Source organism: Labrus bergylta, chromosome 5 (assembly GCF_963930695.1).
Source record: "Labrus bergylta chromosome 5, fLabBer1.1, whole genome shotgun sequence".
Lineage (NCBI taxonomy): Eukaryota > Metazoa > Chordata > Actinopteri > Labriformes > Labridae > Labrus > Labrus bergylta.
In genome coordinates this window covers 22,460,833-22,485,492 of record NC_089199.1, presented here as the reverse complement: position 1 = coordinate 22,485,492, position 24,660 = coordinate 22,460,833, and the positions used below count along the sequence as shown (strand labels likewise).

Below are 24,660 nucleotides of genomic sequence, written 5' to 3'. Positions count from 1 at the left end.
AGGAAGATCTAAAAAGTATTACATTTTTAAAGATCAGATATTTGAAGACTTCTTCAGGTCTCTGTTTGATGACAGGAGGTTCAGGTTCAGGTGAGCTACATACCCAGGCAGATGACCCCGTCTCCAGTGTAGCCTTCTCTGCAGGTGCAGGTCCTTTCACCTGCTGACACCTTTGTGCAGATTGCATTCTCAGAACATGCTCCATTAGACCTGCTGCACAAATCCAGCTCTGAGAGAACCAGAGACAATCTATTAATGGATCTCTGTACATATGTAGAGGGTATATGTTTGTGTGTGAATGTGTGTATGCCTTTTTACCTTTGCAGTGGGTTCCATTGCCTTCATATCCAGCAATACACAAACACACAGCAGCTGAACCCTTTGGTCCTGTGATACAGCTGGGGCAGAGAAAACATGTTCAATGTTTATGTCACATGTATCTCATCAAGCTGAGGGCAGCAGACATCTGTCAACATTTTATTAGCAGCAATCCAGTCTAGACAACTTAAAGCGACAATGAATCTGTCCTGCTGATAGCTCTGAGTCCTTTGTGTCATAGAGTTATTGCAAAACTCAAACTTCTGGGACGACATCATCAGACTGGGTTTCCTGATAACATTATCTCATCCTACTTGCTGGTGCTGCAAGATCGACTGTTTTCTGTGAGTTCTCTCTGCGGGAGGACTTACTTGGCGTTCTCGTCACACACTCCTTGACAGGCATCGTCCTTGATCTCTGAGACACACACACACACACACACACACACACACACACACACACACACACACAAAGATTTTAAGTGATGATAAAATAATAGATTGCAGTCACAATTTCATGTGTTGTGCGTTTGTGTGTCTTACCAAAAGAGCAAGATGCTCCTTTCCAACCCTTGTAACACAAACACTTGCCACTTCCTGCAAGACCATCCTCACACTTCCCATGGGCACACGCGCACTCTGTAATACACACAGAAGCACACTCTGGTGTATATGTCAGCACGAACATCAGGTTTTTATTCAGCACCTTTAGCTGAAGGCTTTTTTAGGATGTCCATTTGTGTGTGCCTGTCTTATCAAGTAACGCCTCCTTGCGGCAGAGGGACGCTATATGAAACTTGTTTGAACAGCTGCATGTTTTGCGTCTTTTGCGTGTTTGTGTTTCTCACTGGAGGAGCAGTTGACTCCGTATCGTCCTGGCTCACAGTCCTCGCAGGCGGTGCCATGGAAACCCTCGTAGCATCGGCACTCCCCGCTGCCAAAGGTACCGTCCAGACAGGTCCCGTGGTTGGAGCACCAGCTGCCGACGTCTCCAGGGCATCTGTAACACTCGTGGCCATAGTAACCAGGGCAACAAGAGTGATCCTGTAGGACAGACCATCAGTATTATCGTCATCAAGCCGTTGTAGTTACAGGTTTCAAAGAAAAGAAAAGGTAAGGAAGATTCACAACCCTTTTTTTAAACTGCAGAACTGTTCTCACCTGTGTTACTAAGGGCTTACTATATTTGGATTATTTAACATTTTGCCATTTAGACCAAACAACCACTGCATAATAAAAAACTGAATTCAAATCATGCATTTATATATGATCTAATATTATACAGGTGCAAACATAACTGTCTTTAGTTGTGTGATATGTCATGATACGATACTCAACCCAAACCAAAGCTATGAGTAGTATTGGTAGAAGTGATAGGAGTAAAACTGGCAGTGATGTATACACACCGAGGTTGACTTGTAACATTTGATGACACAGCCTGGCACAGACTTCCTCCGGGTTCCAATTCGCTTCCTGTATTTACAGTTGGACCGCATGTTGGCTGGAAACTGTTCTCTGATCTACATAAAGAGAAACCAAGGATGAGAGCTGACTGACTGAGACGGGCTGGTGGCTGCAAAAGTGCTCAAAAATACAACTGTGGCATTCATTTCTAATCTGCTCAAAAAGAAACACAATCAACATGTGTATAACGGCTCGTGTCCACCAAGAGTTTTTTCCAGGCAGAAAAGTGCTGGACGTGCGCTCGGGAGCTCTTGAATGAAGCGTTTGTGCGCTGAGAAGAAAGGCGCTGCATGTCCATCCTGTCTCTATGACAACAGTCTATCGACAACGGCCGCTGTATGACCGACACTGCTCCTCTGCTTTTTACTGTAGCAAAGAGGGTGTGGGTACAAGACACGTTCCATAGGCGGCAAAGATAAGGGGAGTATCATACATTTGGAAAAGATTTTCAACTTGAGCGCTCAGAGCTGTTGCACAAAAAAAGCAGAGCGCTTGGAAAGAAGACGCTGGGAGCTGTGCTTTTTCTCCAGGCGTCCGCTTTCTGCTGCAAACTCTATCTCCACATTGAAAACAATTGAAAAAAAGAGGCTGGCAAAAACACCGCTAGTTGGACATGAGAGTTGATGTGTACATGTTCAAATTTAGTTCTGAGGTGTGAACTCAGAGGTCATGTCTGAGGACAATGTTGCTCAGTAGTGTTAGTGTTATTAAGTCCATTCCAAGAAGAGGAGGCTTTCTTACTGGTTTGTAGGAGAACATGCATCGAGGCAGTCCTTCACAGTCTGCACATCGTCCCTGGAGACAAAGACAGGAAGAGGAAACGGAACAGATGGCGTGAAAGCAGGGAAAACATCCCTCGATTTCTATCATCATTGAATTCATGCTCGATGTTCATTCTGTAGCTGTTTTGATATTTGTTGAACTTCGAGGTAATGCTTCACCGTGATTGGCTCAGCTGTTCCAGAGCCATGAGATCAGTGCTGTGATTGGCTGAGTGAAGATTCATTAACCCCAAACCCTCAGATCTTTTTACAAAATTATTTTGTCTTTCATGCTGCTGCACATACTGTACATGGAATAAAATAACTGGTTCCTCCTTCAATTCATCAATCTGTCAATTAATTTATCAACCCAGCAGCCATTTTATCCATCACTCCCTCCATTCTTACATTGACTTTAAGGATGAACTCTTTGCTGCATCTGTTGCGGACGACTTTAAGGACCTGAGGGACCACTATGATGACACCATCCTGCGTGTTGATGTGTCCGCCGTCAAGAGGAATATCGTTTACAAGTGTCTGCAGGACAGGAAGACAATGTTGGTTTACATGTTATTACATTTTATCAGCTTTTAATCATACCATTACATTCAAGGTTGATGACTCTCTGAACAGACAGCCACTGATCTTAGTTCAACTTTTTGACTGTTATTTGCATAAATGATCATATTGTTCCTGATGTAAGACAGTTTTTTTCACCCTTGAAACATGCCTGAAAAAAAATAATTGGATTGGGAGGAGACCGTGTGTCAACCCAGAGTTCGCTGGAGGGATTATATATCCCGTCTAGCCTGGGAACGCCTCAGAATCCCCCAGGAGGAGCTGGAAAACGTTGCTGGGGAGAGGGAGGTCTGGGTTGACTCACTGCGCCTGCTACCACTGCAACCCGATCTCCGATAATCGGAAGAAAATGGATGGATGGATAGATTGTCTCATATTTGGGTTATCGACTTTGAAATGCCAATATATATTCACAGCAAAAGACAAAGCCACTTATCAGTGACTCAGGCCAGCAGTCACTGAGACACCAGGGGGCGACACTGTGAGTATACAAAATACACAATCTGTAAATCCACTCTGACAATCGGTACACAAGCCTCACCCATGGGAACCGCCACAGCTATACAGTCATTCTGTGGGAAATACTAATATGTGTGTCTGCATTATAAACTGGTATATTAGTCGCACCAGTGTATACGACGCAGCCAACTTTTAAAAGGAAAAAAACTGGTATTAAATATGCGTCTTATACGCCGGATTTTTAAGGTAATGAAAACACTTAAAAGGCTGAAGGTGGTACAGTATTCAAAATGTTTTTAAATATCAAATATAGGTAAACAGCTCGAATCAGAGGAGAGAAACCACGGCAATAAAAGTGTCAGAATGTCAAAACAACAGCAGCTCCGAGCCACATCAACAGACAAAAGGTATGTACCGGTATATTTGTTACAAAATTAAAAGTGTCTATAAGTCGACTTTAAAGGACTATTTTTTTTAAGTTTGATTTACATATAGAGTAATTTCATCTGTTGGCTACCTGGGAGGAAGTAGATGAATTAAAAATACTTAAAGTTATCTGGTTCATACACTAGTCTTCATTGTTCTGTTTTGATGTTGGTCAGGTAACGTTTGATGTTCTCACCTTGTTTTTGTCGTTTATGTGGAACTGGACCTGGTAGTCATTGCCCAGCAGTGTGCTTTTCAATGTGCCATCGGCCAGGTGGTCAGGTAAGATCAGCTCATTGAGGATCACATGGTACTTGAACACATCAGAGTCCTGGGAAGAGAGATATAAAAACACATAGGAAGAAAAGGTGTGAAAAAAGTCATGCAGCCAGCCTGGTCTGTGTCGCCGTCTTTCCCAGCACAGCGTGCACTCAGCTTTCAATACACAGTGAATGGGGATGGGTTTTTAATCACGTCAGGTCGAAGTGACAGGGGCTGCTAGGGCACAGCTCCCCAAATGTGAAGAAAAATAAAGTTCTTTGTTCTTTAAAACAGGATATGACACTGTGATTGATAGCTTTGTTTACAATGCAGCTCCTGAAGCGCTATGTGCACCGGGATTATCAGAGTAGAGGAGGAACAACGAGAGGGAACGTAATGATCAGATTAGAGTCATTGAACTCTCCACAACCGTGAGTGTGTGCTTCAAACTGACACCAGAATCTGGTCTTCTGTTGACTGTAAACCACCTGAGGGATCTTTGATATCATCGGTAATTTAAATGTGTTTCACTTGGCAGCGGATCTCTTCAGAACAGACTCTGGATCCCAATGTGTATTCATTTGACCTACCAGAGCAGAGGTGTTAGTCCTGCTGAGGTGCTGCCTGATGGCATCATCTGTTGGCAGCAGGAGGGTGAACTCCTTGTCTAATAGCTCCATTGACAGATTGTACATCTGTGGAAGAAAAAAAAACACAAACAGGCTTTAACACACTCTAAAAACGCGTTGTGGTTTATTGTTCAGACAGACAGACATCTCACCTGAGCGTACTGTCTGAACAGAGTGAAGTTGGACGTGGTGTTCAGGAACTCCATCAGGGTTGGGGGCTCTGGGGGGAGATCTGAGACAGGTGGAGCAAGAACCTAACCACATCCAAACAGATCAATCAAAACTTTAAAAACATTTTATATTAATCCAAAGGACTCAATATGCTTTCATATATCTTTTAGTTTACATTCACAGCCGTTTTATTCTAACTAATTTAGGTCCCCCTCGTCTGAAGCCTCCTGATCTTACAAACCTGGGAAATAAAGGTGTGTGTGGAGGTCAAAGATGGAGGGATTTATGTTCACTCCATCACTTTAAATGATCTGGAAAAATATGGTGGTTTAATTAAAGCTCATGGCCTTCAGAGGAGGACGCCTTCCAACAATACGATTATACCCTGCATAGCGACATCGTCAGGAAAAAACTAGTTCCATTTCAGGTAGAGCAAAGAAAAACAGCAACAACTTACAAATGTTTTCATTTTTTCAAGAAGCAGCCGCTCACCATATTGATGATGTGGATGTAGCCGTTGATTGCAGGCATGTTTTGTGTGATGATGGAAGCGTTTCCAATATGGATCACCTGAAATAAAACAAGTTAACGAGTTAACTATGTTTTTATTTGTTTCTGAAAATATGGCAGTGAGACTGAATAGAGCTGTAGAGTGTAAATCCACAGACGTTTGGATTCAGTCACAAGTTTAGCACCTCTTCTTATTTTTCTTGAAATCTTTGGTTATTTTTTTTTGGAAAGCATTTGAATTAGAGATCACTGAGAGCAAAGATATCATACAACTTGTTGAAACTCTACCCAGAGAGCTTTTTTTACACTCACATAGAATCAATGATTGGCTTACTGAAGTCCACACTGTCTCCAACATTTAGCATATCTTTCTGCAAAATGTGCTTTTGGCTTTGGTGGGACAATTTCACGCCTCACTTGAAAGTCGCTGCGTTTCCATTGAAGTTCGCACATCTGAACCGCTTTCCCCTGATTTTAAAAGCTAGCACCCCTTTCTTACCCCGCTTCTGTTGCTGATCTCCCAGTGTGTGGGGGGGTTCAGGGTGGGGAGCTTACTGCCCACCAGTCTGTCGAGATCTTCCACAGAGTAGATTCCCTTCAGGAAGTGAGCCCTGAAACCAGGAAGAGAAGAAAAAAAATCTCCTCTGAGTAAACACAAAACCTCACAGCCACTTTCACAGAGATTATTGCTGTGGCTTCAAGTTCCACTGAGTTGAATTTTTTTAAGTGTGTGTGTGTGTGTGTGTGTGTGTGAGAAGTGACTGACCGCAGGAAGTAAGGCAGGTGGTGTCGGTTTATCCAGAACGAGTCCTGAGCAGCAGTCATGTTTCTTAGAGCTTCTCTGGACGGAGCTAAAACTGTCAGGTTTCCACTTAGGTCCGCAGAGCTGTGAATGTATCTCTGAAAACACACACACACACACACACACACACACACACACACACACACACACACACAAAATCAAATCAGTGTATTAAGTGTTAAGGATTTCTTTTTTACATTATTACTAAAGGATCCAGACTTTCTTTCAAAGTAAATGTAATTGACTTAACAGCCTTCATCTTACTTCTCAAAAATGATAACATTTATACCTAAGCAGCAAGTACAAAGACACAACTCCCAAGTAAGTTTTGAAATACTTATTTGAACAAGTGTGTAACTGTAGAGCACAGGTTTTGTCCTTACACACCTGAATCAGTCGGTTGAAACTGTACAGCTTCATAGCCATGTCCAGCTCCTACAAACACAGAGACACACCATGAGTAAACGGATAACAGCAAGAAATCAAACACTGTTGTTGTCAGGTTTTTCTACCTTTAAGCTAACAGTGAAGGATGGCTTTTACTGCCCAGCACTAATCCGCCCTCTCATTATTTATGAGTTCAGCTACAGCACACACATGTATAATCTATAAGGAATACCCTCTGTGGTTATTAAAGAGCAAGTGTCAGATCACATTAAGTATTGGGGAATATTTCCTAGTAATGGACCAAAAACACTTTCTTTGGGTGTCCATATTTTAAGCCCCTTTCACACATGCACTCCTGACAGCCTGCCCCTGACATTTTAAAAAATGGCCTTTTTACACAAAATGGCCTTTCCCCATGGGGAGAGAACAATGCAGAACATCATCCTTTGGACATACACTAATGGAGAGATGTCAGAGTGAGGGGAGCTGCCCACAGCGAGCACTCCTGAACTGATAGGGGGGGTTCAGTGCCTTGATCAAGGGCACATCGGCAGTGCTCAGGAAGTGAAGTGGCACCTCTCCAGCTACCAGACCGATTTTCCAGATACTAATAATTAGTATACTAATTCCAGATAAAATACTCGCAAGCAGAAAAGAGTATGAAGCAGTTTCATTACATGCATTTTTTTACTGGTAAAAGGGACTTCCCAATTACTTACGTCCATTAATGATCCGTAGCAGATGGTTCCATCTCCAACGTAGCCATCAGGACAGGTACAGGTATGCGTTGCGTTCTCCTGCTTCTCACATTTTGCCTGACAGAGTACAGCAGAGTGGGATCATGGGTATCGATCTACTAACTGAGAGTGCAGCAAGCACAAACAATCATCAATTTTCTGTTTTCATAAATTAAAAAGAATATTATGATGATAGAATCAGAACTTAAATCTTTGCAGTTTGCATAACGATCTGTATCTGAACTGTCAATACCTCTGTCGTACTTCTCTTACTCTGATACTTGACCGTATTTGCCCTTTTTAGGTACATTTTCTTCAACCCTTATCTACTGATACTTGTAAAACACTTCATGTTTCTTTTGTTTCTCTTACACCTGATGCTCTCTTGTGTTACCATGTTTGGTGCACTGTAATGTTGGAGCAACCAGGAAGACATAATTTCCCTCAGGATTAAAAGGTTTGAGTCTGATGAGGAACATTTCAGGATTATTGAAGAAGAGATTTTATACAGTAGACTGGACAAGCACCAAAGAGCGTTATTTAGAAGATCCTCAGTCGGAATGGGAAAAATTGAGACAAACCTGTCACCTAATCATTTAAAAACAAATCTAAATTCATGGCTAAAAAGATTTGACACGAGCGTGTGTGTGCGTGTGTGTGTGTGTGTGTGTGTGTGTGTGTGTGTGTGTGTGTGTGTGTGTGTGTGTGTGTGTGTGTGTGTGTGTGTGTGTGTGTGTGTGAGGGAGTGATTCTGTGTGTGTTTGTGTGTGTTTACCAATTCATGGCAGCCTCCGTTGTTCTTGTAACAGGGGTTAACGAGGTCACACACGATACCGTTCCCCATGTAACCTGCTCCACACACACACTCACTCTGCAGAAAGAAAGGCAAACACTGCTTTACATTCTTCTACATTATTAACAGTCCGGAGACGGACGAGTACGGGAAGTACTTCAAATTCAGATTTACCATAAAAATTACAGAGCTACGGCTTCTTGTTACCCATTGTTGAAACTGACCTGTCCAGGTCCGATGTGATTACAGTTGGCGTTTGGGCTGCAGCCTCCTCGACTCTCCAGTTGACAATTATTTATCTCCCCACACACTTTGCCATCTCCTGTCCAGCCCTCGGCGCACACACACGAGGCGTTACCGGGACCCACATACACACACCCTGCCTGCACAGAGACATTAAGAGAGAGACAGGTGTGAGACAGTCTGACAGAAGACTATAATATGATAGCTGCAGTTAGATCTGTGTAATCAGAGCTTAACGAGGACACACTGACATGTTGGTTTATGTTCAAACAAAATGTTCAGAGGGTTTAAAATGGATAAGAAAAAGTGAAATTAAGAACAAATGTAAGTCAAACTATTTAATGAATCTGAAGCGATCAATTAAAATGAATAAAGAGTTACATTTCCTCACAAGGTGGATCTCTTTGGTTTACTGCTTTTAAAGATTTTTGTGTTCAAGGAACTGAAAAAGTGATCAGAAGAAGTGGGAGGACGATTTTTCTTTTTGGCAAAAGCCGAGGTAGTTTTACTGTCTCAGAGATGAGATGAGATTAAATCTTTTTCCCACCCCATATTTGTATTTAACTTTAACCTTTCCCTGAGAAACTTCATTCAAAAAGATGGAATGGATCTTCTTCTCTTCCCTTTATTGAAAAGGAGGTAACGTTTTACGCTGAGTACATCAGCGAACTTGTCACTCGTTTCTGAAATGATTCCACGCCATCATTTAGAATTGAGATCAAATGTATGTGTGAATCGAGATTGTGGAAATGCAGCTCTAATTTCAGGGTTCACTTCATTGGCAAGCAAAGAAAATGCTCACTAGCTGCTTAATCTGCTGTGTGGTAGATGTTTGATCTATTCATATCTTGCGAATATATCCAAGTTTTATCATTAACATCCCTTTTCATCATAGCAGAGCTCTACACACAGAAGAAGTCGGTCTTACGTTGGTATCGCAGCCTCCTCGGTCGCTCTTCAGGCAGGGGTTGATGGGAGAACAGGAGTGACCATCACCGTCATACCCATCCTTACACAAACACCTGTAAAACACACAGAGTTTGTTGTTTAATAAAAACAGCAGCTGATTAGCAAACATCTCACGAAAAGACTTTTAATATCTGAAAGAGGACATATTATCCCCCTTTTCCACCTTTTCAAACAGTCCCCTGTGGTCTAAATTAAACATCTGTGCTGTGCTTTGGTCAAAATATGACATGAATCAAGCACCAGAGGAGGTTTGTGACCCTGTATAAACCAGCTCTCTCAGAACGCTCCGTTTTGGTGTGTGTGTCTCTTTAAATGCAATGACCATGAAAATGGCGGACCTGCGCAAAAGTTTTGCTCTAGGCTGGGGGTGGAGTCCATGGGTGGAGATACCAGGGAAGGGGAGGTTATTTGTTTTTACCAGAATCCCATTGTGACATCACAAGGAGAGCACATTTGAAACGGAGCATTTTTCTCTGTGTTGTAAGACTTATGCAGAGCACAAACAAAGGACTGGATGGGTTTATTTCACATTTTGTGGGTCAGTAGACTCTCACGTTACCCAAATATATGTTCAAAAACACTATACAAGTTTTCATAATATGTCCCCTTTAACAGATGTTGAAAATGTGAGAGACCCCACACATGATGACAAAGAATGACAGATTCAACCATTTTGTTCTATAATGTGTGGATAGCAACAATATGACCAAAACAGTACACCACACACTAACAGTTTCTTCCGCTAACAACTTGAGTCATGACTATCAAAACTAGAAATAGAGTATAATGTTTTGTAGTCAAACACAACATGTTACTGCTCGAGCTGAAGATGAGTGAAAATGTTTTTGCTGCGTTGTTGTGTTTCCTTCAGTCAGCTCGATTTCCACTCTTCCACCTTTTTTTCACTGACAATCCACAGAGCAAGTGTTCGGCAGACCCTCGTTTTCCCCAACATGACAGGAGATCGGATCTTAAGTCATATTTCAGATTTGAAATAGATGCATCCACTGACGTTCTCCCAAGCAGATCAGATCACTCTTAACACACCTCACATAGAAGGAACATCTGGCACGATTATCTTTGGAAGCATCAATGTATCCAGCTTATGAGATCAGTGACTTATCACCTGCTGATTCTGACTTAATACGGCTTTAAATCATAGAAAACTATGATAGGATGGATGACGTTAGCTCTCATCTTGCAGCAGTCTCATGGGTATGAATATGATTTGATGTTTAGTTAGTGTATTGTTCGTAGACATTCAGTTAAATCTGGTCATGATCAGCAGTAAGAAGTCGTTCTTTTCCCACAAGGTCGGCGGTTTCATGAATATGTTTTAAAGCTAGCTGTTGTTAGGACATTAAATCAGTTACAGCTAACAATAGAAATGATAATAATAGCAGATGCAGTGGTATCTTACATAGTATTGAGTCCTTTCTGCGTACAGTATGCATTGATGTGACAGTGTTCGTGCAGTCCGTCAGAGTTGCAGGGTGTGGCTGTTCTGTCACAGTAATCTCCAGAGTATCCGTCCTTACAGGATCCTGTCCGACACGCTCCACCACCACCTGGACGGTTATCACATACACCGTGGACGCAGTGGCAATCTGAAGACACAGACACACAGTCAGGTATCATTTTCTCAGTCAAAATACAATCAGACAGATCTGTACTTTGTCACGTCTTCACACAACAGACTAATGCTTGAAAACTGATAAACAAGTAGTATATTCAACGTTAAAGATGCAGCGAGCAAAAAGGCACACTTTAAAGGTCCCATATTATGATTTTTCTGGTTTTATATGCCCTTTAGTGTGTTTTCCAAGTGTCCTGTGTATAGGCACATCTATGTGCAAAAATTCAAAGTCCTCCTACGTCCTCCTGTTAGCTGTAGCATTAGCCGCATGTAACGCTCGGTTCTAGCCCCCCTCGATAAAAATTTGTCAGTGCGGCGTCATTGTCAGTGTGAGATCACTGATCTAAGTCCATTGGCTCGTTATGGCAAACCCTGCAGCTCATGTTGAAATTTCCGAGACGCGTGCTGAGCAACTGACCAATAACGACAGAGCGGATCGGCAGACCAATCAGAGCAGACTTGACCCACGTGGGGTCTAACAGTGTGGGCTCAACAGAGTGAAGCTGACGGACTCAGAGCGGAGAGGGAGCAAGGAGGAGCAGTACATGAAAACAGACACTTTTTTCAAACTTTAGCTGTTGTGAACGTACAAAAGTAGGTACATAGATTAAATATACGAACCCCAAAAAGGGCATAATATGGGCTCTTTAAACTATACAATGGTATTATTTTCCTGTTATACTTCATACAATTGGACTGAGGGATGATGATTATTATTAACTCTCATTAACATGTCCTACCTGATTCATATCCAAATGCAGGTCCCACATTTATTTGAGATTCAGAATTTGGGATTATGAGTGAATAAGAGAGTTATTTAATATATAGTGTTAATCTTGTGTGGATGTGTGACATGCAGCTGAAGCTTAAAACAGGTATAAAGTTGCTCTCCTAGTGTGAAGAAGGAGGAGCCGGTACCTTCGTCACACTTGTCTCCATACTTTGCCGGATCTGAGCAGATGTGACAGGCGATACCCTCAAAGCCTGGCTGACAGCTGCATGAGCCGTTACCTTGGATACCGTCAAAGCACTGCACGTTGTAAAAAAAAACTGAAGTAATCAAATAAATAAAAACACATAGGTTAAATAAAAAGATGCTGCAGTGACAAAGTTGTTTGTGGCTCACCTTTCCTTTGTCATAGCAGGGATGCTGGAATCCTCCGATACAGGGTTTACAGTCTGGACCGTAGAAACCTTTACAGCACTCTGCCACCTGATATAAACATCAGCTCAGTGTCAGTGAGGTTATTCCCTAAGTCCTAACCTCAGTAATCAGTGTTAGGAGTTTCTTTTCTTTTACTTTAATTCTTTTCATTACACGTTAAAAAAAGGGACAGGTTGATAATTTATGAAGATGTCAAAGTGTCAGGTATATATGTTTCAATTTTCAGTTAAAAGAGAATAAAAAAATGTTGATGAATAAAGCTTAAATTAAATCTCCAGACACAGTGCTCACTGGTCAAGTGCTCACCTGTTTGGTGGCATTGCAGTATTTGGCGCAGCCTTTACTGAGTGTCTGCCGGAAAGGAGCCACCAAGTATTCACAGCCAACCTGGTGGCTGTCCTGGAGACACAAACACACAACATTTGTCGGCTTACTTTTCTATTTTTTGTACTTTATAATATTATAATAATGATAATAATAGTAAAATGTACCATTTCAGTGCTGCCATCTGGACACTCAGTCTCAAAGAGGTAACTGCAGTGAACACACAGACCCTGAAAACACACAGATTACCAATACTGCCTTTACTGTCAGCGTTATGGTTGGTTTTCAGTTTGTATGTGCTGTTTGTTCTGCAAGTGTGAAGAGTGAAACTTTCATGAATATGTTGTTGTTGTTGGTTAAAATCGAATGTCCATGATGACTGACGCTCTCACTGCTACTGCACTTGGAGGAAGTAACTAATTAATAAGACCCAAACCTCGTCCGATAGATAATTATTACAGTCAGGGCTGTCAAACTAGTACATTTTTTTTATCACTTATTGATCAATATAAATCGGTAATTGCTCAATTTCAAGAGTTAATCGCATGTTTCAAATTCCATTATTTTATATTTAACAATATAAATTGTTGGGCTTTTATTTTGAAATTTTGTACTGTCTTAAGCTGAGAGTACTTTACTTTCTATTTGAATTCAACCCTGCTATTATTTTGAAATAAAGTAAGGACCTTCAGCTGGATCGAAGGTAACAACATTAACTTAACCACAGAAACAGGAAGTGGTTACTGATCCCAAACTGACGTCAAACAGCTCAAAGGAACAGTAACAAAGGTCAATGTGTGATGTCATGAGGTGGATATTACTTTGGACTCGTCAGCTGAGCTGTCTGAGAGTTTGTTAAAGTGAAATGAGACATTCAAAGATGCAGCAGTGTCCTTCTTTTACACCACCGAGACTACAGGGAGACACTGAGGACGACTATCTACGGTGAGTCTAAAGGGACAAAATAGCCTAGACCTTAATTAATCCCAATTAACTAGTTGAAGCTGACAGCGCTCATTACATAATTTAAGGGGAATGAGGTAAATGTCTGCAACTACACACTCAACTCTTCTATGAATGTAAGACAAACTACACAACTTGCCCTTTAAAGCTTCCTCATTGTGTTCAGTTGCTGAGCAAGAAACATGCATGAATTTTTCTGTTCTAGGAAATTTAGTTTCATCAGTAAAGTTTAGTCAAACACAAACCGATCTCCATAGAGTGTGTTCGACAACTTGAGGAGAAATGTCCTCATTTACAATCATACCGCAACTTTTTAACCAATGTTACAACTTGTTTGTATTGTTGTTTTTTTTTGGGACATTTTCACCTTCTTTTTAGGACATACAGGGAGAGAAGAGATTAGACAGAAGAGGAAGTTTGTCTATTTAGAGTTTGGTTTGACATTCTGCCTCTCCCTGCTCACCACGGTGATCTTCTTCTCAGTGACATCACAGCGATGAGGCAGGATAGGAAGGATGGAGGGCGGATACAGAAGGCCGTCAATCATGTGGATGATTCCATTGGAGGCTACAATGTTGGTGCTTTTCAAAAGGATACCCTTCTCCCCCAACAGGATCTTCCCCTGGAGAGAGAAGAGGGAGGCACTCAGTGGTCTTGTGAAGCAGCTTATTTTATGGGAATGCTGTAAAGAACCAATCAGAAACACTTACATCATCAGACACAGTGATGCTGAGAATCTGATTGGCCATCGTCTGAATCTGAGGGAGAGCAGCCAACTCGTCGACTGACAGCTACACACATAAAAAAAAAAAGAAAAAAAAAGATAACTTCAATGTTTAAGTTCAAATTTGATTCTGGTGTAATAAAAACTGACAAATGAATATCACAACAATAAGACCTCTAAGCTCAATGCAGGTAAAAGTAGCCTGTTAGAGTGAGATATTCTTCAGTGAGCCAAAGTTTTGATAAGATAGGAAGGTCCTTTTTTATTTCACCTTCTTTACAAACGGAACACAAAAATGAAAAGGAAAGAAGTAGCAGAGGAGGACAGGTAGAAGGATGATTTAATGGAGGTAGTGTGGAGTTCAGGTGTCTTACCACAGCCTGGGTGAAAACATGGTGTCTAAGAAGTTCCTGAAGTTTATGTTTGGCCTTGAAAAAGAAAAACATGATTAGAAGAAACATATCCCACAAAGCATAATGTTAAAGGAGCAGTATGTATGCCTAGTGTTTAAAATGGGTACTGCAGTCGATGCTCACACAGGTTACCATGTGGTGAACACTGAAGCTTCAGTGTTTAGCCAGCTCTGCATCGGTCTGTAAACCTTTCTGCGTTCTAACCTCTCTCCATTTTTCAAAATCATCTCCAATATTGATCCTAGTTTGAGCACGTTTCTGTTCGTGGAGCTTATTAGAAACATGCAGAGGCTTTTTAAGGTCGGGTACAATCACTTCTATCTGAACCAGTTCTCCATCGCTGCAACACCTGTTGGTTTGACCTGATAACTGCTCTCATATCTAGCAAACCGAGGGGCGTCCAAAATGGCCGTGTGGAGGTGCCTTAAAACCGCCTACCTTCTCTGGTCCAAACAAATCCAGAGCATTCAGGACCAGAATCTAAAGTTAGGAGGAGGACATACTGGCTGCTGCAGAGAAGCCAGCACTTCAACATAGCATGTTTCTTGAAGGGACAGTGTGGTGCTTTTTTATTTCCCGCTCCACTTGATTTATTGATAAAAAAGAAAGCCATCAGCTTACAAATCCTACACTGTCACCTGAATGTTATCCGCACCAATCACAAATAGCCAAAATACATATAACCACAGAAGCACTGATTACACTTACGTCGTGCAGCATGTACAAGATGCTGCCGTCTCGGGCTCTATCCACCGCCTGATTAGTGGGGATAAACACAGTCAGGGGTCCTGGACCCCGCAGTGGAGGAGGAGACCCACAGTTCTGCAAAACAAACAAACACATCTAAGGGTTTAGCATGGATACTTATTTAGAACTGGTTTGGCCTCGTCTCCCTTTAGTTGCTTTTGCTATGACTGATTGACTCTTCAAAAACTGGATAAATAAAAGAGACCTGCTGTTTATAGTTAAGGTTACTAAACACTGATTGGATGACCCCTGTTCAGGAGAGGGGCTAAGTGTCTGTCTTGGTTTGACTAATTGTCTTTGGGTGTGGGTATACAAAGAAACATATCTATGGGGTGTCATATGAAATAACAACATACTCACATCAACAAGGGACAGGAAGCGGTTGTATTTTTCATCCTTGGTTAGAATCTCTCCGATCGTCTTGTCAGAAAACTGGACACAAGAAGAGGTCGATCAAATGACTGAAATTCTCTGTCCTTGATGGTAAAATCAGCTGAGGTAAGTATTTAGAGTTAGAACACTCTGTTTTTCAAAACAAAAGTCTAACAAGACATGAAGAGCATTTCAGAGACACATTTTTGTTGTTTTTGTATTTTGAAAGAGTTTTCTGTGTTTTTCTTGAGTGACCCGTTAACTCACCCGTTCATCACGAGAGGGCCTTTCAGGACTGTTAGTGATTGGTCGGTCGATGATGTGGATAATCCCGTTGGCTGCTGGCAGGTCTTCCTGGATGATGGTGTACAGTTTGCTGGGCTCTTCCATCAGGATGAACTTCTACAGTAAACAGAGAGATGTTCTGACATTAAAGAATAATTCAACCACAATTAACCATCTTCAACTTTCACTCAGGCGCAAAAATCAGCCTGAGATCTGACATTTATGGTATCAGATAAGATATCAACTGATATGAAAATTTTTATTGTCATAACAGTTTCCTTCATTGACTGAATTAACACACACAAGAAACTAGGCGGTGTGGGTTAAATGGCTGCAACACACACCCAGTATAATAAACAGGAAATATGCTCTGACAAAGCTCCACCCCCTCTCTGACTCAATGCAGATAAACAGGAAAGACATTCTTCCTCGTTCATCGGAGTAGGCATCCTGTGAGAATAGAACAGAAACGCTGACGACAAAACAACCAAAACCGCCAAAACATCATCCACTGAGAGGAGAGAGCTGCAGGAGGGAACACTGGATTTACTGGCATACCGAACACTCGTACTTCAACCTGCTGCAGATCGCACAAAACTAACTGAAGGAGCGACACCTGAAAGTGAAAGTAACTTTGACAGAACTTTCTAGTCTGACTGACTTTCTTGTCTGCTTGCTGTGTTTCTTTTTTTTCTTTTAAATCTTCACTCGGACACAAAATGGCATCGAGATCAGTGGACGATTACTCCTGTCCAGTCTGCCATGAGATCTTCAGTGATCCTGTTGTTTTGTCATGCAGCCACAGCTTCTGTAAGGACTGTCTGCAGAGATGGTGGGGGATGAAAGGATCACGTGAGTGTCCGTGCTGTAAGATTAGATCCTCTAAGAGTGACCCGCCTCGGAACTTGGTGTTGAAGAACCTGTGTGAGGCCCTCTTAGCACAGCAAGCGCCAGCAGAGTCTGAGGCCCTCTGCAGTCTGCATTCAGAGAAACTCAAGCTCTTCTGTCTGGACCATCAGCAGCCAGTTTGTGTCGTCTGTCGTGATTCCAAGATGCACAACAGCCACAAATTCAGACCAATTGATGAAGCTGCGGCAGATCAAAAAGAGGCGCTCCAAAAAGTCCTGAAGCCTTTACAGGAGAGACTGGAGATCTTTAAAGAAGCTAAAGGTAACTGTAATCAAACAGCAGATCATATTAAGGTCCAGACACAAAATACTGAGAAGCGGATTAAAGAGCAGTTTAAGAAGCTTCACGACTTTTTACGAAAGGAAGAGGAGGTGAGGATCTCTGCTCTGAGGGAGGAAGAGAAACAGAAGAGTCAGAAGATGAAGGAGAAGATCGAGGCTCTGAACAGAGAGATAGCAGCTCTTTCAAACACAATCAGAACCACAGAGGACGAGCTGAGAGCTGATGACATCTCATTCCTGAAGAACTACAAGGCTGCACTGAAAAGAATCCAACAGCGCCCCCTGCTGGATGACCCAGAGCTGGTCTCAGGAGCTCTGCTAGACGAGGTCAAACATCTGGGCAACCTGACCTTCAACATCTGGAACAAGATGAAGGAGATCATCACATACACTCCTGTGATTCTGGATCCAAACACTGCCGACCATGAACTCGTCCTGTCTGAAGATCTGACCAGCGTGAGACATGGAGGGCGGGGACAGCTTCCAAAGAACCTTGAAAGGACCAAGTTCTCCTGCTCCGTCCTGGGCTCTGAAGGCTTTAACTCAGGGACTCACTGCTGGGAGGTGGCGGTTGGAGCCAACAGGGACTGGGAACTGGGAGTTTTGGGAGAGCACCCCCAGAAGAGCGGACGCCTTCTGTCTGTATTGTGGAGAATCATGTTCTCAGACGGTAAATACACAGCATTCTCCACGGTGGGTTCAGAGAAAGATCTGCCAGTGGAGAAGCAGCTTCAGAAGATCAGAGTTCATCTGGACTTTGATGAGGGCAAACTGGAGTTCTCCGATGTTGATACTGACACACTTATACACACCTTCACACACACCTTCACATACACCCTGTTCCCGTACATTTACACTGAAAATCAGGTTCCGCTGATGATTTTTCCAGTCAAGTTATCCGTGAAGGTGGGAAATTTAAAGGGAAAAATATGAAAACCAGAGAAAATTGGTAAACAGTCTTTAAACAGATTTTTTGCTTGCTATATTAATTGCTCGGCTGAATATAGGGCTGTTTAATAAAATGTTAGATTTAAAGTATTATTCCATAAATATGTTGGAGTATTCTGATTCTATTTTTACAGTTTGTTGTGTGTGGTGGTTCCTCAAGTCACATAAACTACTGATCCATAAAAAATTAGAGGGTGATAGGTTATATTGGAAAGGTTGTTAAAGGCTTTTACTGTTCCACGCTGTTTATATATTATAGATGTTGAATGAAAGGATAGTGAGCTACTGCAGCACAAATCTCTACTGGATATCTGTGCCAAAAAGAACAATAATGGAGTCTTTTTTTTGCAGTTCAGCTGAGTTAGAATGATTTTTGTTGTTATATATGTGTTTAGTTATCATGGCATTTGTGGTTCCTTATGTGGGAGCGTAACATTTACAAAACAATGTGGTGAACAGGGTTTGTGATTTTTATTTTAACATGATTGTGACTCTGGGGAGATAAACTGTGAGATTTCATAGCTGTGGACACATTTTCTTCAAGAAGTCTTGAAGAAATAACTGATGTAATACTTTGATTAAATGGACCTGTGAATGTTTAATGATGATCTATTTTTATTGTATAGTTTGTATAGTGCTTTCTAGTAGTTGTGGTGATTGTGTTGATGGGGAGGGGTGATGTTTTAGGGATGCAGAGTTATTTTATTTTTTTACTTAGAACTCTCTGAATGAAGAAATCTATTTTTAAGCAGAAAGACAGATTAAAATGCTGCAAGATGTTGCTGAAATATCAATAAAATAGAAAGAGGTTCATTTGAGAGAGCAGGCAGAAGGGTGGTGTTGGCTTAAAAAATTAGATTAGGAGTATAAATGAACAAAACTAATTCATTTTTGTAGCAGAAATATAATTTTGTTGTGTTTTTTTCTTTTTTGCTTGTACTTCTCTGGTTGTGGTACCAATAAAAAGTAGGTTAAAGGATCGTTTGTCTTGTCTTTGGCTTTTATCCTTGTACTTATCTTCAAGGTTCAAGACAGTTTGCTGATGGTAAAGTCCTCATGAGGTGAAAATATTCAGACTCACAGCTGGCACTGCCTCACTATTTTTTTACGTCATTACTGAGATTAGAAGGAAAACGCCCAAGAACAATTATCTTCAATTCATTTGTAGTTTGATTTTAACCCCCGAGTAATCCCCCAGTAATGACTGCAAACCTGTGACGGTCTAAGAGTGACACGCCCCTGCTGCACACAAGATGTTGATTTATCAGAGATATTTATGGTCTTGAATCATTCTCGATCCCTAAATGTCTTGGTCTGGTCTCGGGCATGTCTTGGTCTCGGTTAGTGTGGTCATGACTAAAACACTACTTTTGACATCATCACCTACTTTGAATTGTTGTTAACAGAGATATTGAGTGTTGAGTAAGAAGAGGAAGTATAACCTTGTTGCCTTTGCTCCTGAACCTGGCTCCTCCATACAAGTTGAAGTCTCGTCCCTCCAGATCCTTGTAGAGGTGCTGACCCAGGATCAGGTGGTTTTTACACATCTGCTCCTCGTTAACACCCTGCAACAAGAACGTTGTGTACATTCATATTCTAGATAAGTAGTGGTTATTTTCTTTATAATAGATGTTGGAAATAAGGAATCAAAAGTGACAGTCAGCCCTGAGTTATCGCTCTGAGAGTTGAACTTTGTCTTCTCATTTCTGATATCTGGATATAAAAGCCAAAACAGGGAAATGACAGAAATCTGAAAACTATGACTGAAAGGAATCAATCAAAGGAAAATAAATCAGATTGTGTTTCAGAGTTGTGTAAGCACGGCACTGCGGGAGCTCCACATACACACATAATCAAACATGGACGTGCACACAACACTGCGCTCTCCGCTGGCTCAGCTGATCCCGTCTCGCCTCTGTTACTACCTCTGAAGCCGGTACAGGGGAGGCTCACTTCATCCCCACATTACGCCTCTGTGACACTCAGATTAAACATGGTGAAACATCAAGACTTGAAATAAGGCTATTGTGGGCGTATTTTTTTACGCTCTGGGCGATGATAATGCAAGAAAATGGACACTGCAAAAAATAGCATTAGTGGACACGGGTCCCGTTTTAATTCCGCATTTTGAGTTTTGCCTTATACCCATAAAAGTCACACATCTCCTTTGTCAGTGGTTACCTCTGATGGCATGGTGGGTATTTCCGTGTTTGTGTGCATGCCCAGAGGCCTCGCACTCTGGTTTGTTCTAGCTTGCACTGACCATCTGTCACTAAGTGTTTCTGTTTTCAGGTCGAGCAGAGCGTGTGGTTGTGTGATTTAAAAGGTAGAAACAGAGGAGTGCACTGCATGTTATCGTCCTGAGATCTTTTCTTTATCTACTGCTGCTGTTTCATTGTGTGTGATGATCCGAGAGCTGCAGAATGTCAGTTATTTTTAAAGGAAAGCAGCTGAGGTGAGGAATCAGAGGTGAAATGCAGCTGGATGTCCAAAGAGTTGAGAAAGAGCGGCTTGATGGACAGACATTGTTTGGAAATGACACCTAAAACAGTAAGACCGGCCGTACTCTCGAGCTCTACCACCCGACGTCCTCATTCATGCACTGCTTGCACCTCCACCTCAGCGGCAAGGAAGTGTGGACAACAGGAACGCGAGGAATACAAAGGAGAAATCCTTCCTGCATATTATCCCATCTCCCCCTAACCCATTGCTCTTAACAATGAGTAAGGTCTTTTGCAAGCTCTTTTGTAAAGCGACTCGAGGTAACATTTGTTATGAATTGGCGTTTCACAAATAATGATTGATTGAGATGCGGCAGAGCAACTTCAGCAAAATAGTTGAGGTTTTGTGACTCATACCTGGGGCCACACTATGCTCTCAAAGGGAGCAACGGATGAAGTTAAAGAGAAAATCTATATCTTCCTTTTTGAAAATCCAGATTTTCCATGAATAGCATTTATTGATAAAATTGATTTCACAGAGCTTCACAAAGCTCTACATGCTGGAATCAGACCTTAAATATTACACTATGTAGAAACCTGAAACGATGTTAAACAGTTTAAAACAGGTTCACACACCGGATCAGTTTGGGACACGTTTTCTTTCTGCTCTGAAATAGTTCACCCATTCACTAAAATACTGATTTATCAAAGTTAACACGTGTCTTATTAGTCTTAAATAAAATGATATCTGGGAGTGTTACTGATGAGATCATTAAATCAAACTACAGCTACATGACAGGTGACTTACAGTGAGAGGTGCTCTCAGTAAAGGGATGAAAGCTGTGAAGGGTCCGGTATGACTCATCAGCCGTAAACAGCCTTTCTCTGAAACAAACAGACAAACGGACATGGACACAACAAAGGTCAGCGCACAGATCAAACACACAAAAACAACAAAAAGTAGTAAAGACTAAAACATGGCCAAATGTGCTCTTGTGAATAGAACTCAGAAAGAAAAAGTGAATTTCGAAAGTCTGAAAAGTTTAATTGAATATAATGTTACATTGAATAATGTATTTCAAGCAAGTGATTCGTACCTCTGAAGAATAACGCAGGTTAGTGACGAAAAATTTATTGAATGTGTTTTTTTGTTTTTTTTTACCAAACAAGGCAACAGCTCCGGTCAGATTTCCCGTCTGGCTTCCTCTCCTATCCAACTCTATCAGCCGCTCTATAAGGTTACCATAGCAACGCTGACCATCACCAATCTGACCTGCATCACACACACACCTGAAAGAGGAGGTAAATAACGACACCATAAAACACAACACTGACAAATACAAATAATGAGTTCAAAATAAATGGGAAAGCGCTTTTTTTACCGCAGGTCACACCTACACATTCACACACAGATGGTAGAGGCTGCTGTGTAAAGTTTCCATCAGTAGTAACTAGTCCCATTCATACACATTCACGTTTGGGACAATGAAGCAGCGAGAGCAATTTGGGGTTAAGTGTCTTGCCCAAAGACACATCGGACATGTGGCTGCATGAGCTACGGGATCCAGTTAAGAGACAAGTCGGTCTAGTTCTAGTTAATGAGAGCAAATTTAAAAAAGAAAAAAGACGTGTTGGTGTTTTCGAGCATGCACAAACTCTTACGAGGTGAGCTGCATGTGTTACCTAATAGGGCACATTTTTCACCCTGATTTCATCCAAGCCTGTCTAGTTAAAGGTCCACATGAAGTTGGGAGGAGTTCATTTGTTAATGCAACAGAAATATTCAGGAAATTTTCAGCTTGAGCAAGCGGGTGGGATAATAAGATTTAATATCACACAACCGTTGGGTTCAGGTATGACATTCATGCACGTAATGAAGCTGATCTCCTCCTGTTCCCTTCCACTCATTTGCTCATAGTGTGAAAACATCCAATAACATGTAGCATAAGAAGAGACAGCTGGGTCACCTGGGTTGTCCATCCAGTCCAGTTTCACAGATAGCTGAGAGGTCACAGGTGTGTTCTAAGCAAGCAGAGACCAGCTGACAACCAAACTCAGCACTGCCACCTATTGGGGACATGCCAGACATGCACTCGCAGCTGGACTGTCAGACAGACAGACAGACAGACAGACAGACAGACAGAGAGAGGATTAAGACAGGTACAGGGTCTAGCTGATTATTGCAGTCTTGTTATGCACCTGGTTCTTGGCCTAGTTCTGGTGGTGTTCTAACCTTGTTTGGTCCTTTGAAGACACATATGGTGGAGTTGATGGGACATCCTCCATTGTTTTCAGAACAGGGGTTTTTTGGTACGCAGATCTTTCCGTCTCCCTGGTAGTCAGGCTTACAGGCACAGCTGACTTTCGAACCCTGTGCAGAGCACTGGGCATTGACGTCACAGTCCTTCGCTGCGCAAACAGCTGAGCAGGAAAATAAAGAACTCACTCAGTCTAGATAAGACCCATCAATTTGTTTATTCTAAAACTCAACACAAACACAATCTGGGTTTAAGGAAGAGACACAAGACTAGGTCAAGGTCAACTTCTGACTTCTTATCTAATCTTATTCTTTGTCCAAGATCTAATTCTGTATCTAAACAGCAATAAGAAGCCTTTTTTTATGTTCCACTTGGAGGGGGGCTAAGACCAGGTTCAAGCCTAGTTCCAGTTCCATAGAGCCAAGGAAGGGAAACCTTGTCCTAGTTATGGTTCTGGTCATTGTGTCGATTCTAAAAGTAGATCTTATTTACATCCAGAAATAAGTAGTGTGAACAACACATGTTTCAGGACCCTGTTTATAGGCTTCTGTCAACATTGACATGAACATCTTAAGATTCACTAACATCCATCTGAGACTGTACACTTCATTTAAAAAACTTCTCCAGTCCAGAGCAATTTAACTACTGCAGACGAAGAGACTCTGACAAGAATATATCAAACCTTAAATGGATGTGAACCGTTTGTAAGTTTAAGTAAATTCGGGAAAACACGTCAATTTTATCCTGGAGGTGGCTTCAGAGGAAAGGTCATATTGCTATATACACCGTAAAGAGTTCATCCAGTGTACAAAAGCCTGTTCAGGATCTTTTAGACAGCTAATTTCAGCTTTATTCTGTCCGACTTGTCCTCATCACACTAAAAAATCAATGTCAGCCTTATATCTGCTTAGAGCCAATTGCTAATATTAGCAAGAGGACACAAATCAGAGAGATGAACCAGAAGCCCTGAATTAAAACAACTTAAGAGTTACATTTTGATATTAAATAAAAAAGAAAAATCGAAGGAGACCATCTGTCTTTGTGTTTACTTATGCATTTTCCCTGTGGCGACCTTCTGTGTCCGGGCAAACATTCACAGACGGCGTCCTCTCCCTCTCCTTTACAGTACGAGAAGGGGCTGCAGCTACTGCACCTGTTACTCACTGCCAACAACAAGCAGAAAACAGCAGCTCACAGTGATACAACTTACACATCATACATACAAACAGTGAAAACAATACAAGCAAAGCATCACCTGTTTGTTTGTTTTTGGCACCTATATAACAAAAACGCAGCAGGGTCAAAAATAACAATAGTTTTCTGGTAGGCCGTCTGACTAAATTGTTTCTAGTTTTTATCACTTTTCACTTTCTTTCCTCGCTCAATCGGGCCAGTTTTACAGTTTTACTTATCTAAACATTAACTGGAGGAATGCTTATTAGTCGTTCTCTGCATTTTTCAAAATATACTTTTATCTAGCCGTTTACATGAAAGTAGAATCAAAACAGGACACTTTAAAATCAGTAAGATATGAGAAAAAGATAGTGCTCTTCTAGGTTAAGATACAGATAAAACATTTCTCATAATGATGTCAGTCAAACCACATGTTACTCAATATTTCTAAAAGGATGTCTAATCTTTTCATGACTACCTACTACTTTCAGCATATTATGTTTTTCTTGAAAG

The 24,660-nt window shown here is 41.5% G+C and overlaps 2 protein-coding genes across 2 annotated transcripts in view; one reads left to right on the top strand and one right to left on the bottom strand.

The window, feature by feature from the left end:
* stab1 (stabilin 1) overlaps positions 1-24,660 on the bottom strand; it is a 58,921-nt gene that overhangs the window by 27,470 nt on the left and 6,791 nt on the right. The window contains exons 7-42 of the mRNA XM_020630662.3: positions 24,024-24,137; positions 22,950-23,137; positions 22,684-22,820; positions 21,879-22,006; positions 21,525-21,601; positions 19,718-19,840; positions 16,120-16,254; positions 15,841-15,912; positions 15,442-15,555; positions 14,695-14,748; positions 14,307-14,387; positions 14,060-14,218; positions 12,801-12,863; positions 12,616-12,708; positions 12,271-12,357; positions 12,063-12,174; positions 10,929-11,115; positions 9,468-9,561; positions 8,521-8,679; positions 8,279-8,374; positions 7,486-7,581; positions 6,767-6,814; positions 6,344-6,477; positions 6,077-6,188; positions 5,560-5,637; positions 5,049-5,150; positions 4,858-4,962; positions 4,203-4,337; positions 2,951-3,079; positions 2,523-2,576; positions 1,724-1,837; positions 1,166-1,361; positions 861-956; positions 690-735; positions 319-398; positions 104-229 (exon numbers count right to left, since the gene is read on the bottom strand). Of these exons, the coding sequence (XP_020486318.2) occupies positions 104-229; positions 319-398; positions 690-735; positions 861-956; positions 1,166-1,361; positions 1,724-1,837; positions 2,523-2,576; positions 2,951-3,079; positions 4,203-4,337; positions 4,858-4,962; positions 5,049-5,150; positions 5,560-5,637; positions 6,077-6,188; positions 6,344-6,477; positions 6,767-6,814; positions 7,486-7,581; positions 8,279-8,374; positions 8,521-8,679; positions 9,468-9,561; positions 10,929-11,115; positions 12,063-12,174; positions 12,271-12,357; positions 12,616-12,708; positions 12,801-12,863; positions 14,060-14,218; positions 14,307-14,387; positions 14,695-14,748; positions 15,442-15,555; positions 15,841-15,912; positions 16,120-16,254; positions 19,718-19,840; positions 21,525-21,601; positions 21,879-22,006; positions 22,684-22,820; positions 22,950-23,137; positions 24,024-24,137 (3,924 nt within the window). The remainder of the gene's footprint in view (positions 1-103; positions 230-318; positions 399-689; positions 736-860; positions 957-1,165; positions 1,362-1,723; positions 1,838-2,522; positions 2,577-2,950; positions 3,080-4,202; positions 4,338-4,857; positions 4,963-5,048; positions 5,151-5,559; positions 5,638-6,076; positions 6,189-6,343; positions 6,478-6,766; positions 6,815-7,485; positions 7,582-8,278; positions 8,375-8,520; positions 8,680-9,467; positions 9,562-10,928; positions 11,116-12,062; positions 12,175-12,270; positions 12,358-12,615; positions 12,709-12,800; positions 12,864-14,059; positions 14,219-14,306; positions 14,388-14,694; positions 14,749-15,441; positions 15,556-15,840; positions 15,913-16,119; positions 16,255-19,717; positions 19,841-21,524; positions 21,602-21,878; positions 22,007-22,683; positions 22,821-22,949; positions 23,138-24,023; positions 24,138-24,660) is intronic.
* LOC109981736 (nuclear factor 7, ovary) lies at positions 16,534-19,255 on the top strand. Its single transcript, XM_020630663.3, has one exon. It carries the CDS (start codon positions 16,857-16,859, stop codon positions 18,258-18,260), a length of 1,404 nt encoding a protein of 467 aa, XP_020486319.2. The 5' UTR covers positions 16,534-16,856; the 3' UTR covers positions 18,261-19,255.

Coding starts and splice junctions, on each gene's coding strand:
- LOC109981736 (XM_020630663.3), top strand. CDS start 16,857: ATGGCATCGAGATCAGTGGACGATTACTCCTGTCCAGTCTGCCATGAG.